The sequence below is a fragment of the Petromyzon marinus genome, assembly GCF_048934315.1.
Source record: "Petromyzon marinus isolate PM22_M1 ecotype Great Lakes invasive population chromosome 68 unlocalized genomic scaffold, UKy_Petmar_22M1.pri1.0 chr68_unloc.1, whole genome shotgun sequence".
Classification (NCBI taxonomy): domain Eukaryota; kingdom Metazoa; phylum Chordata; class Hyperoartia; order Petromyzontiformes; family Petromyzontidae; genus Petromyzon; species Petromyzon marinus.
The window spans coordinates 5,394,657-5,408,198 of record NW_027422597.1 but is presented as its reverse complement, the minus strand read 5'-3'; the positions used below and the strand labels follow the sequence as shown (position 1 = coordinate 5,408,198).

Sequence of the window (13,542 nt, the reverse complement as noted above, 5' to 3'; positions counted from 1 at the left end):
CCCACCTGCGTACGTACGCTTGACGCACCCCCGCCCCCCCCCCCCCCGAATCCTATAGAACGGCCGATATTTAATCCACACAGAAACGATCAAGGATTCATACTATTAACGTGTTTAAGAAAACAGATAGTCCACCGCCGGCTGCATTATTATCAAGGCTTCATCCACCCCCCCGTTTCCCATGCGAACATACATTGTCAGTAGACTCCCCATATGCAAGCATACGCAATTGGGTTAACGTCCCTCGCCCCTTTATGCATAGCTACTCAATAGATGGCTCCTAATGAAAGTTTACGGGAAATTTCAAAAGAGGCTGTGGCCAAATCAACCCGAAATGTCGTCGATTTTTTTTCCTGATCTGGGAAGCTAGGCAAGGTTGAGCCTGGACTGTAGCGCTTGGATTGGTGAGCGGCGTGCACGTCAGAGTGCGGTGTGCAGATTACGCGTTGTGCCTCTCTACGATGCGGTTTTAGGTTCTGCTCCTTGTTGATCAGCGCGATGTCTGTGACGTTCCCTCCACGTGCTGGGAGCATCGTCAAGATTTGAAGCTTCTTCAGTTGAAAGTGGAAATGTGAGGAGCATTGACAGCTTTCAATTATTCGTTACGGTAGAGCTGAGATTCCAATCATAATTGTTAAGTTATTTAATGAGCTTCAGGATGGGTAAGGTTTTACATTTTTGTTCAAGTAACGAGGCATTGACTGGACACGAAGGGACTCGCATTTGTCCTCTTCAATCGATCTTCAGTCTGCGTGCCAACATCGCCCTCACTGAAGTCGTCATCGAGACACATCACACAGCACGGGGACGGTACTGGGGCCACAGAGCAACAGAAATGGAACAAAAGAAACCCGTCACGACCTCGGCGGCGACCACTGACTAAGCAAAGACAATTTGCAACTGCGTGCATCGAATAGCAGAAGAACATTAAGTAGCAAATAAATTGAATATCAAGTAAAGAAAATGAATACAAAGTTAAGAAAATGAATAATAACATTTATAAGATGAATAAATAATAAAATTAAAAGTATATAAACAAAATTTATCAAATTTACAAATTAAAATAAAATAAAAAATAAGTTTTCATAATTTTAATTAAGTTAATTATGTATGAATAGAAAATAATAAATTACATAATATCATGCGACGTTTCGATTGCAAAGCAAGCAATCATTATCAGGCACAAATGAAAGAGAAACAAACCTAGTGAACTTAGATAATAATGCAACACAGCGCAGAGAGTCGGCCGCCACAGCAGTCAACACCCTACCTGGTTGATTACATCCAAGAGGCACATAACTGGAGACATGCACAGACACACAAGCGGAAAAAGTTAACACAGAGACACAGAGAGAGAGACACACGCATTATGTAATTTATTATTTTTTATTTCTACGTGGCTTTACCGAAAGAACCAAAGAATAATTCCTGCAGTCACGAAAGCGTCAAATCAAGTTTGAACCACCTCTACGGGGAGGTTTTAAGTTTATTTTTTCCTCTCTCTCTGTGTCTCGTTGTTGTCTCTCTCTGCTTGTGTGTCTGTCTTTGTGTCTCCATGTCTGTGCCATGTCTCTCTCCCAAATTTCTCTGTGTCTCGTTGTTGTCTCTCTCTGCTTGTGTGTCTGTCTTTGTGTCTCCATGTCTGTGCCTTGTCTCTCTCCCAAATTTCACACTTAACTTCTAATTGAGCAATCTTTGGAGTGGCGTAATCGACCAGGCCATATGTTGATTGTGTGTCGACCGACTCTGTGTCGCATTACATTACATTTCCAAATGTTGCTAAGTTAGTTTGATTTGGTGTTGCCTCCGTCTCTGTCTCCCCTCGGCGTTGGCGGGGGAGCTCTCATTTTGGGATCTCCCATTGACATGCTAATTCTTCTGACCCCCTCTCTCTCTCTGCACCCCCTCTCTGGCTATTTAAGGCATCGACACAGGGACGTTGTTTCTGTGTGCCCATGCGTGTGTCTCTCTCTCTCTGTGTCTCTGTGTTAGCTCTTTCCGCTTACGTGTGTATGTGTCTCCGGTTCTGTGTCTCTTGGACGTAATCAACCAGGTAGGGTGTTGATTGCTGTGTCGGCCGACTTTCTGCGCTGTTGCATTATATTTCTAAGTTCACTAGGTTTGTTTCTCTTTCATTTGTGCCTGATGATGATTGCTTGCTTTGCAATCGAAACGTCGTATGATGTTATGTAATTTATTATTTTCTATTTCTACGTGACTTTACCGAAAGAACCAAATAATAATTCCTGCAGTCACGAAAGCGTCAAATCAAGTATGTATGAATAATAAATTAATAATGGCATTAATAATTTCAATGAACGTATAATTTAGATAAATAATATTAGAAAATAACATTAATCAAATATTTAATCATTAAAATAAAATAAATTACGTATTAATAATACATGAATTATAAAATAAACAACAAGCAAATACAAAATTATAATAAAACACCGGTCTCCCCTCCGCCTTGTGAAATGGTGGATGTTAGGGGCAGGCGAGTGTGAGTAAATGCGTCTTGTACAGAGCACGGAGTTGAGAGACACTCGGTGCGTTGTGGACGTCCTGTGCGCAGGGCGTGCTCGAGACGGCTCGTCCCGCCAGCGTCGGGTGAACAATCCCGGTGCAGTTTGGATGAACTTATTCACTCGCACGAACGCCACCCACCCATTGTACATCACATAAAGTACGGGGGAAATTACTGCTGTTGAGAATATATTTTTAATTAAACCACGCGTGGCAGAACCCTCCGAGTCTAGGCACACGAGCTACAACGTCAAAGTGAAGGAGTGTGCGCACGTCAGTGAGAATGGACGTGAGGGGTCGTGAGTGGCAACGCTGCCAAGGGGAATCCCCTCCGCTGATCACGCGGCGGGGATTCCCCAGCGGCGTGTCACTAGCGCCTGTGGACGACTCCGGGTGGGGGGAGCGGTGGCCACAGTGGTGAGTGCAATGCTGGGCTACGAACCCAGCGACCCGAGGTCGATTCCCCTTCGTGGCCAAAGACCGGTGACGATCATCTGAACCGGTACTGGGCCTTCCCTGGGTCGACTCAAACTCAACTGAGAATCTGTTGCGTTGCATAAACACAGCCACTGGGAGACAAAGGCGGTCGGGAGTGCAGCTATCGTCACAACCACCATCTCGTACAACTTCCTGCGTTAATAAGTGCACGCTAACAGTACTGGCCCCACAAGTATATTCAGGCCCTACGTGGATCTCTGTGTTTGTATTTCTCTGAATGTTTTTAGATGACTTTGAATTGTCAAATTGCTGTATTTGGTGTCCTGGATTGTGCTTATTGTTGTGTTTTTACTTTCTGCGCTGTCTGATTGCGTTCAAGAGATATATAATTATATATTTATAGCCCCATCAAATGTAAATACTTCAATTGGGGCCTTCTGGGTCGGGCTGCGTGCTGAGCAATGTTCACCTCTCGGGAGTCCGCAAGGCGCTGCCGCAGGCATCTTCAGCGCCACTCGCAGCTCGACCGGTGAAGCCGCGTTTGGATGGCACGTGGCTGTGAGGACACAAAGAATGGACGCGTTATACACGTGTAGTGAGTCCAACTGAGTCGCAAACATTGTCATTAGGAGCAGCATATTTATTACTAGTTAAACACAACATACATCTAGGGTGTTGACCACCCGGCTAACCACACAATGGCGTAATCACTTCTACTGATACGCGATCCCAGTCCGGACCAGAAGCTGGGTCCCGGACCGCGTGGCTGACAGGGGCCCCCTTTTATCTCTCTGGGCTGGGGCCGGCGCCACCCCTGGCCCCGTCCACCCTCGCGATCTTTCTCGCCCTTACCTGAAGGCTCTCGAAGGCTCTCTTTCGGACCATGTGACCACCCTCTGGCCCCCTCCACCTGGGGCCCTCTCCGGTGTCATTTGGTCACGTGTCCCCAGGTCAGCCAGAGTATCAGCACCCCAGGTAACCCTGGCTGAGCTGACACTCTCTCGCTCTCTCTAGCGGGAGCCTGCACCGCACGCTGCGCGTGGTGCCACCACGCTAACCAGCACTTCCCCCAATCCCCACTAGGGTTGGTACTACACCCATATCTGGGGTGTGCACGATGACAATGCATTATCCGCCGTGGCCTTGCAGGCCCGGCACTACACAGTGACATATCCAGTCACTAAAAATGCACACACTTTCGTCTGTGATCAGACTGTAAACATTACAAGAGCATAAATTAACTCTGTTGGTTGGGTAAAGTCGGGTTTGTGATGTCAATCCACCCCAGGTTGTGGAGGTAACGTGAACATACTTCACCACGCTGGCCAATGCAGGTTTGGTGAAAGGCGGCATGATGATCGATGTAGGAGCATATTGCAGTACAGTACAACAACAAGCGGTTGTGAGAGCGGTTTCCGCTGCCCAACGACGTGGCCCGCATAGCGGCCGCAGAGTCACCTCGTGCAGACGTAGAGGAGGCATTGCGGGCGGCTTCACGGATGCCGCCATGTCGACCTGGCCCTTTTTCCCGCAAGGACTCAAGCCTGGTGGTGGTTCGTGGTGGTGGTAGAAAGTCAAGAAGACGAAAGAACCTCCTCACCTTCCAAGCGCTACATCGCGAGCGTTGTGCAGTGCCAGTGAAGGTGACACTGTTTTTAATATGCGCTGGGTGACCCACCGCCAGCGCTTATTCTCTAGCAATTGAATAATTCGACTGATTATATTTTTAGACGCGATTTAGAGGAGATATTAACTACCTCGCTCGATGTACAGGACGTCGTTGACTCTATCCCGACCCTGACTCCTGCTCTCTATTTGGAGTTTGCATCTCTCTCTCACTGTGGTCACGTAGAATTTTATCTGGGTCATCCGGGTTTCACCTCCACATTTAGAATCAACGTCACACGTTTAGAGTATTTGGCTGCTGCTAAAAAAAAATGTTCACGCAATACGCCACTTTGTTGAGCTATTATTTTTGATGGCCAGGTCGCTTTTGAAAAATATGTGTATAGCTCAGTGGGCCTTACCTAGCAAATTACAACATAGTTTCGTTTACGTTAACTTCTTGAACATCTGCAGTGCACATTGTTTAAAGCTGAGCCAAATGTTGCACTCGAAGACTGTCAGACAAATCACACGACAAGCTTCAGGGGCTGTTCGAGGACAATGCAAAATTAATAAATATGTGTCGAAGTTAATTGAGACACTAAAAACGCAGCCATTATCCATTCCGATGGCGTGACATTTCACGAAGTCTCTGTGACCTTTTTTGAGATGCTCATAAATTGGCAGACTCTTTTTGGTATACTGGCTTGTGCCTCTTGGTTGTGTTTTTACTATCTCTGCTGTGTGACTGCGATCAAGAGAGATATACAGTGATAGTTATTTATTGCCCCATTACCTGTCAATATTTCTTGTAGAGCGTTCACAAGGTGCTACCACAGGCATCTTCAGACACGCTACTCGCAGCTCAACCCATAAAGCCGCCCTTGGACGACACGAGGCTGTGATCATACTGTAAAAATAACAAAAGCATAAATTAACAAAGTGGGCGGGAAAGTTAGGCGAGTGATTAACGATTTTGAACGTGGCCAGATATTGATCTCAGGTGTCCTGATTGGTAATGCCATGTGCAAACCCCTGCGCCACCACTCCTCCCCGCAGGTTGCAATACTCATGCTGTAATCAAAGCAAACCCATTTTGAATATCACAACACAGTCTAGTAACTTCAGAAGTTGAAGGTATATTCGCTCAAAGTTTTGTTACCCACCGGCCAAATGAAAACCCCTCTGACCGGTTCAGCTTCACATTCCTACGCTCTGCGTGGAAACAAATCTCACACCAGAGCAGTCGTTTTTAGCCTTTTAGTATAGCCTTCTCAATCGTAAAAAAATATGTTAATAAATACATTGGTTTGATTAAACAAATAGTTGTACTTACGTGTCCATGCTCAATCTGGCCACGTGTCACACCCCCAGAAAGGGCATCTCGCACCGAGATAGATCCTACCCAACAGTGGGTGATGGAGGCAAGTAGAGTGGGTGATAGATTCACACTGAAAACAAAAGGCTCAAGATTCCATGATGGGTCACTGGAGTCTACAGACAAATTTTGTCTCGGATGCCACAATGACATTCAAGCAACTCATCGCATTGGGGTACTTACCCGGAGTTGTAATTTCAGGAAATGATGAGATATCTACAACTATACCAATGTTTTTTTTTACCAGGTAAGGCTCACTGTGTTATGTGGCTCTTTGTCTATTACAAATGACAGCGCAATGAACCAGATTATATGAAAATAGATTGCAGCCAAAAACTCTAAGCACGTGATGTTGATTCTAAATGTGGAGGAGAAAACCGGAGGACCCGCATAACAATTCAACCGACCATGCAAAGAGAGGGATGCAAACTCCAAATATTCAGACATCAGCGTCGGGATCAAAACAATGACATCCTGTACGAATGAGCCACGGCAGCTGCGCCTCACTGATTAATATTAACAACACTAATTTAAAATATATATATTTTTAAGAGAAAGATTATTTGAAACATGTTGTTCATTTAAAGGTGTGTACATTAGGGGTGTTCACCTTGAGGCTGCTGTTTGAGCACCTTGCGGTGCGGGTTCACATTCCATGCAATGTCCCATGATGTCAGTGATGACAATGAAAGTATTTGATTTTTTACTTCCTTCTTCACCATCGCTATAAGAGAGAGGTCCTGGTCCAGCATCTCTCTGAGCCACACAACGAGTGATCCCAGTGAAGCCCATGGGTCATGGCGAGCGCGATTGCCAGTGAAAGTGTGGATAGTGAGCTCTGCTGCCCTGTCTGCCTGGGCACGTTCGTCTGCCCCTCCACGCTGAGCTGCGGACACTCGTTCTGCCTCCGGTGCCTGGAGGCCGCCTGGGCGACGGCGAGCAGCTTCAGCTGCCCACAGTGCCGAGCGACCTTCCCTGCACGACCCCAGCTGAGGAGGAACGTGGCCCTCGCCAACCTGGTGAAGCAGCTCAGAGTTGGAGACGGGATGGCCAGGGTCATCGTGTGTGACATCTGCACTGACGGCCAGACCCCTGCAGTGAAGACCTGCCTGAGATGTGAGATGTCCTACTGTGCGACGCACTTGAGGCCTCATGTAGAGAATCCCAGGTTGAGAGACCACGCTGTGGTGGCTCCCATCGCGAACCTGGAGGAGCGAAGATGCAAGGAGCACAGAAAGGAGCTGAAGTACTTCTGTGAACAGGATGAGATCCTGGTCTGCACAGGTTGCACCATCACTGGAGACCACTCTGGACACAGTGTAATCACAGTGGAGAAAGCGCAACAGACAAGACAGGTGAAGTGTCATGTTCTGTTGTAATCCACATTGTTACAGGAAGTTGAGGGATTCACATTAGTAGGTCGTGAACCCTCACTTCGACCAAGTGAGCTCCTGTTGAGACCAAACGTCCCTTTACGCCCAGGTAAAGGTGGCAGGGTGGCTCAGATGTCAGAACACTGAGATGGTAACGCTGTCATGCTCAGTTAGAATCTTGTCGGCCGCCCATAGTTTAAACCGGATACTCAAGTTTAGTGAGTTCATGGTCTACACCCAGTCAACATTTAAGTGCATGTAAAATCATATTTTACATGATAATTCAAATTGTTAGTTTGACTAAGTGAGAAACGTTACGATTCATAGTAGGGCATGTGATAATCCGCTACACCCATCACTCGAAGAAGTTAAAACATTTTAGAATGTACGTGATATTTGTCGATAATGTTGTCTAACAGGATATTGCATTGCTCCACGGTAATTTCGATTTGATTCTTCATCTCAATGCATGGCACAGACAGTGCAGTCGGGATACAATCGCGTAAACAGTAAAAATATAAATGGAGATATATGCAGAAATATGTGTGTTGACATATGCAGAAATGTGTGTGTTGACCTTTCATAGCCAACCGTGCTAATCAGAGATGCGGGATGATGATATATCAGTGATCCACCAATGGCGAGCACCACGTATTTATGTATTTATCTATCGCAATACAGGAGGAGCTTAGAGTCAAGAAGGAGGGGAGAGAGGAGAAGAGGAACACGGCGGCGTCACGGACACGGACCCTCAGGGATGACTACCGGCGCATGGAGGTTTGCCTATGAATCGTATTTCATTAAACTTCGCTCTTATCATTGACGAGCACTGCCCCATACGTTGGCACATTATATAACTTCAGTGAATTGCAAGCGGTGTGGATTTCAAGCGAATCGTTTGCAAATTACAACTCGCTGGCTGTCTACTTTCAATTTACAAAGTCAACGACATCAAACTGTAAAAGAGCAAAGTGTGAGTTCGTAACTGTGTTTGCCTGTCCGCAATTTTCTTAAAGCCCACTTTTTGAGCGTATAACCTTTCTGAAACTTTTATCTTCAATTAGAAAAAATGTGGGAAGCATATCAACCGGTTTAGGATAGCCAGATTTGCAACACACGTTTACGACGTTAATAGAAGGTCACCAGGGAATCACACAGAAACATAACTTACGGCATGACAAGTTTTGGTTTTGGGGGGGGGATAGAATCGATCCACGCTGGCTGATGCGTTGTCGACTTTACCTGTCGATTCCTTCATTAATAAAACCACGATGCTTGCTATGGAAGGTTGTGATTCCTCGCTTCTGGCCCCAAAAAATCTGGACCACACCAACTTGCCCAGAGTGCAAGGGGGAGTGGATGTTAGTATTGCCTTCGAATCCAGCATTGTTTCTTTCAACACATTTGAATTTAAAACAATAGAGTAATGTCACGTGTATATGTTCTGTATATTCGCAGACCTTTGACACAATTTCCTGGGAATGTCCTCGGCAAGATAATTTGTTTCGGTTTAATTCGCGTTTCTCTCCGATGCACCGTTTGGTAGATCCAGAGTGGGACGGACAGATAGACAGATGCGAATGATATCCAGAGAGATGTATTTCATTGTCCCCAGATAGACACTCAGCAACGTGTAGCTAAAGACAGAAGTATTTACTATACTACCCTTGCCTACGATATTATCCCCTTATATCCCATTCTTATTCTCCCTGTGCTTTAAATGTTCCCGAGCTCCCAATGCACACGTCGCTTACCTCCGTGTACATAATCGAGATATGGTGACAATCATTGCCTGTACGACGCCACATTGCATCATTACCTTACAAGTGACTCAACAACTCGGCACTCTCTTTGTAGGAGTATGTGCGTGGGACCAAGGAGCGGATCAAGCGAGAGTTTGAGCGCCGGAGGGAGCAGCTGAGGGTAGAGGAGAGGGAGGCGCTGGAGCACGTGGACGAGGAGGGCCGCTCCGTGCTGTCCCGCATCCAGGCGGACATCGCTCGCTACGAGAGCAGAGCACACGGCCTGGAGCAAGAGATCAACCAGCTGCTCGCTGCCCTCGCCGTGCAGGACCCGCTCTCCTTCCTGCAGGTGACCCCAACTCCATTCACTCACTGTGGTGGCTAGGAGATGTTAACTACCTCGCCTGGTATGGAGGAGGTTGTGGGTTCGATACCAACCCTGACGTCGGCTATATATTTGGAGTGTCCGTCTCTCTCTCTCTCTCTGTGATCGCATAGATTTTTCTCTCGGTCATCTGATTTTTAACTCCAAATTTATAATCATCATCATGCATTCATAGTATTTGGCTGCCATTATAAATGTCCACATAAAGCAGTTTGTTGTGCTATATTTTGTGATAGCCAGCTCGCTACTGAAAAAGAGCGACGTAACCTTACCTGGAACATACAAATTTAGTTTATTCAGAGTTCAAAACATAAGTTGTTGAACATTACTTAACCAAGAATAGGGGTTTTCCCCTTTTTTTGTTTTGCTGCATAATCTAGACCTGTAAAGAGTGATTTTGTCATTTGTTGGGGTCCGTGTCCAGTTAAACAAACCCTGTATTTGAAGAAAAAAAAAAAAATCGGCTTATAAGTAGAAAGGTTAAGCAAGTATCAAAGAATGAATAGCCCTGGTTGAGCAGTGATACCTTGCAATAGGTATCTGTTTGGTGTTAAGAACATCTCAACACGTCCTATTTTAATTGCCAGAAAGGATAAAGCCTCTTCCTATTTTTTTCATCATTTCGATAATAGAAGAATAGGGTTTTTCCTCTTTTTTCTGGCAACAAAACTAAAACGTTTTTACGAGGAATAATGTCTGTATTAACCACAATACAAGAGTGTGTTTTTTCTTTGCATTTTGACCACAAGTATTGTGGTTAATGCAGACATGATTTCTCATAATAAGGTTTCAGTTTTGTTGCCAAAAAAAGGGGAAAAACCCTATTCTTATATTTTGGTACTGGCAAAGGAGGTCTAATGATGTAGACGATGACCCATGAGGCCTCATTACTTTGATAGTGCATTATATTTGAGTTATACACTTTTTGGCGTCCTTTGGTCTAGCACCAATTGAGACGAGGCTCAAAAGAAAGCTGTCTCTGGTGTGGACCAAACAGTTTCAAGGACAATGCATATATTAGTGTGTTTTTTGTTGCATTTTGACCACAAGTATTGTGGTTAATGCAGACATTCCTCGTAAAAAAGTTTCAGTTTTGTTGCCAGAAAAAGTGGAAAAACCCCATTCTTATGTTTTGGTACTGGCAAAGGAGGTCTAATGATGACATTTCGAGATTGGCAAATAGGTCCCATAGATAACCCTGTTTTTAATCATTCTCCGTTTGCTGGTGTTTATTAATTCCTTAATGTCGCGCTCCACCTTCAATAGCAAGTGACTGTGTGGAGGTAGGGCATCTGTTTAGGATGTCAATGTTAATGTTAAATGCGGGTTTGTGTTTTTCAGGATCCCCTGCATGAGAGTCTCAGGTCAGTACCAACCCAGACTCAAACTCGAGCTCTGTCTGCCACCTGGTGGAAAAATCAGTGACCGGTCATAAAGGGATTCCTAATAAACCCAATTGTATGCAGTTGTCTCTCATATTGTCCGTGTATAGAGAGACATGGACCCTCATTAGACTGTGTGTCCCGTGCTGTGTGTGTAGAGAGACATTGATCCTAATTAGACTCTGTGTCTCATGCTGTGTGTAGAGGGACATGAACCTTCATCAGACTAGGTGTGTGCCCCATGCTGTGAGTGCAGGAAGAGCTCGGTATCCCAGGAGACTCAGGATGACCCAGCCCCCATCTCCACCGGCCTGAACCTCGCAAAAGTCATCCCAGTGGGAGACGTCCGAACGAATCTCCTGGCTGCTCTATGTAGGTATCTTTGTTTCACTCATAGCTGCAGCCCCATTCGCTACAAACACAAGATCAGCAAGACGAGGTGGGCCTGTGTCGTGTATTAAAGCCAGGCGAGAGTACACAGGCACTTGTCATCTTGGGAGGGTGAGAGTTGAGGTGGATTCAGCGAGAAACGCTGTCACCGAGGTGATAACAATGAGAGCCTCAGTGTATCAAGAGGTGCATCACAAAGCGGGAAAAGTGTTCCCTGAGAGCAGAATGGTGATCGTCTCAGCCAGGGGTCGGTAGCCAAAATCACAAGAGACATTTTTTAGTTTGAATCCGGTATTAAAAAGACAACTCTATATTTCAAAAGTCGCCATAATGCATGAGGTGAACATGAGACGGTGGTGACCTTGATTAATACCATCGCTAAGCGGTCTTTTAAGGAGAGCCCCAGGTTGCCGATACCTGGTCTAGGTAGATCAATCGCCATGAATGTCAACACCGGTGACCGTAGGGCACACTACTATGCGTACACAAATACTAACCAAAATTAGTATGTGGACACAAATACCAATGGATATTAGTATGTGTACACAAATAGTAATGAACACGAGTATGTTCACACAAATACTAACACATCATATTCACTTTGTTATGTATCAATGTAATATGTACTCCAGTATGACCACAACAACACAACTAACAACACAACACACAGCGTGTGTGTGTGTGTGTACACGCTATGGGCAATGCTCGTGCCACTACTGTGCACACGTCGCCGTGACCGCTGTGCGGGCATCGTTGCTGTCATCACCACAGATGGACGCTCACCGACTCTGGACACAAACTCAGCCCACAACCGCCTCCAGATTTCCTCGGATCTCAGGACGGTGACACTGAGCAGTGTCCCCAAGAATCGTCTCCATCACCCACACCGCTTTGATTACTGGCAACAAGCTCTGTGCTCTGAGAGCTTCTCATCAGGGCAGCACTACTGGGAGGTGGACGTGGGGAGTGCGGGACAGTGGTGTCGGATTGGAGTCGCGTACGGGACGATCCTACGGAGAGGGCGTGGTGATGAGTGCCGCCTGGGAGGGAGTGACGTGTCCTGGTGTCTACGGAAACGTGGCGACAGCTTCTCAGTGGTGCATGGCGGGGTAAAAACGTCACTGTCGGTGCTAGAGCCTCCGCGGAGAGTCGGGGTTCATCTGGACTGGGACGCGGGACTGCTGTCGTTTTACAGCGCCGATTCCATGATACTCTTGTACTCGTTTCACCAAACATTCACTCAGCCCCTACATCCTGGGATGCTGGTGGGGTGGTGGGGTGATGATGGTGACTCAGTGAGGATTCTGGATCTGAGTGGTGCGTCCTGAGAGGGGTGAACGTGAACAGCGCAGAGAGCAGACGCCACGATGCACGGCGCTCGCCACCCTCGTCACCATCACGCGCAGTGCCACGCCCGTGGCTGGCCGGTGGCTGTCGGTGGCCGTCGGTGGCGAGGAGAAGCGTGGCTCTCCATCATAAAGGGGGGTTAAGCATAAACAATCCTCACAATATTTCTAGGGGGTTATACAATCAGTACCGCTCTGTGTGTGAAGCCAATGTGAATGTATTCACAGTGCCAGAGGAGTGTGAGAATAGTGTAGGGGTGCAGTGATTAGCAATGGTGAACTGGGATGTGTTCATAGACTGCTATAATTGATTATGGGAGAAACACAACAATAATATGAATTTTAAAAGGTTTAAATCTACACGTATGACAATGACATTGTAATCCTTGTATTGTTGATTCGACAATAAAAATACAGAGCACCAATAATAATGTAGTTGTGTACAGCGTCATTCGTGCTCACTGCATCCCGCAACGCTGTTCATTAATTAAACACGAGGCCCAAATCTTCTACACAGCCACTGCCAAGCAAATTAAATCTACAAATTAATAAACAAATGAAGAGATGGCGCCAAACACAAAATGCGCCAAACAATGTCCCATCTGTTCAAGTTATCTGCTGTTGCAGCGTCATGGACCCGGTGATGTCACCACGCACGCTCCCCCAACGTGATGACGTCACCACGTCACCCCTCCCCTTTCCCCCAACCCCCCTACGCGCTCCCCCCACGCCCGCCCCTCACCACTGCACCATCTGTGAACACAAAGAGCTTCACAGCTTCCTCCTGCAACAGAACACAGATTCTGACATTCTGGATTCCCGCCACTGGGGGAGTCCCGCGTTGTGACGTCACCACGTCACCGCGTTGGCGACAACAAAAACAGAGGCCCTGAGGGGCACACTGCAGCCTCGCTGTGACGTCACCGCGTTGGCGACAACAAAAACAGACAGAGGCACTGAAGGGCACCCTGCAGTCT

At 46.5% G+C, this 13,542-nt stretch overlaps 1 protein-coding gene and 1 long non-coding RNA gene across 3 annotated transcripts; one reads left to right on the top strand and one right to left on the bottom strand.

Annotated features, from left to right (window-relative positions):
* Nucleotides 1-205: 205 nt before the first annotated feature.
* On the bottom strand, nucleotides 206-5,508 carry LOC142908037 (uncharacterized). Its single transcript, XR_012931559.1, has 4 exons — nucleotides 5,366-5,508; nucleotides 4,423-4,508; nucleotides 3,434-3,520; nucleotides 206-813 (listed from the first exon to the last, which is right to left on the bottom strand). It is a non-coding gene; the product is annotated as an uncharacterized LOC142908037 (long non-coding RNA).
* Nucleotides 5,509-5,580: 72 nt separating this feature from the next.
* Nucleotides 5,581-13,235, top strand: LOC116957973 (E3 ubiquitin/ISG15 ligase TRIM25-like). Of its 2 annotated transcripts, XM_076058177.1 has the most exons (6): nucleotides 5,581-7,302; nucleotides 8,002-8,097; nucleotides 9,178-9,411; nucleotides 10,789-10,811; nucleotides 11,086-11,201; nucleotides 11,991-13,235. In XM_076058177.1, the coding sequence occupies exons 1-6, from the start codon at nucleotides 6,745-6,747 to the stop codon at nucleotides 12,545-12,547; spliced, it is 1,584 nt and encodes a 527-aa protein (XP_075914292.1). In that variant the 5' UTR covers nucleotides 5,581-6,744; the 3' UTR covers nucleotides 12,548-13,235. The 2 variants fall into 2 exon arrangements, 1 of the variants encoding a protein (XP_075914292.1); XR_012931558.1 differs by lacking the exon at nucleotides 10,789-10,811 and having other exon boundaries at nucleotides 11,991-12,102.
* Nucleotides 13,236-13,542: the final 307 nt, after the last annotated feature.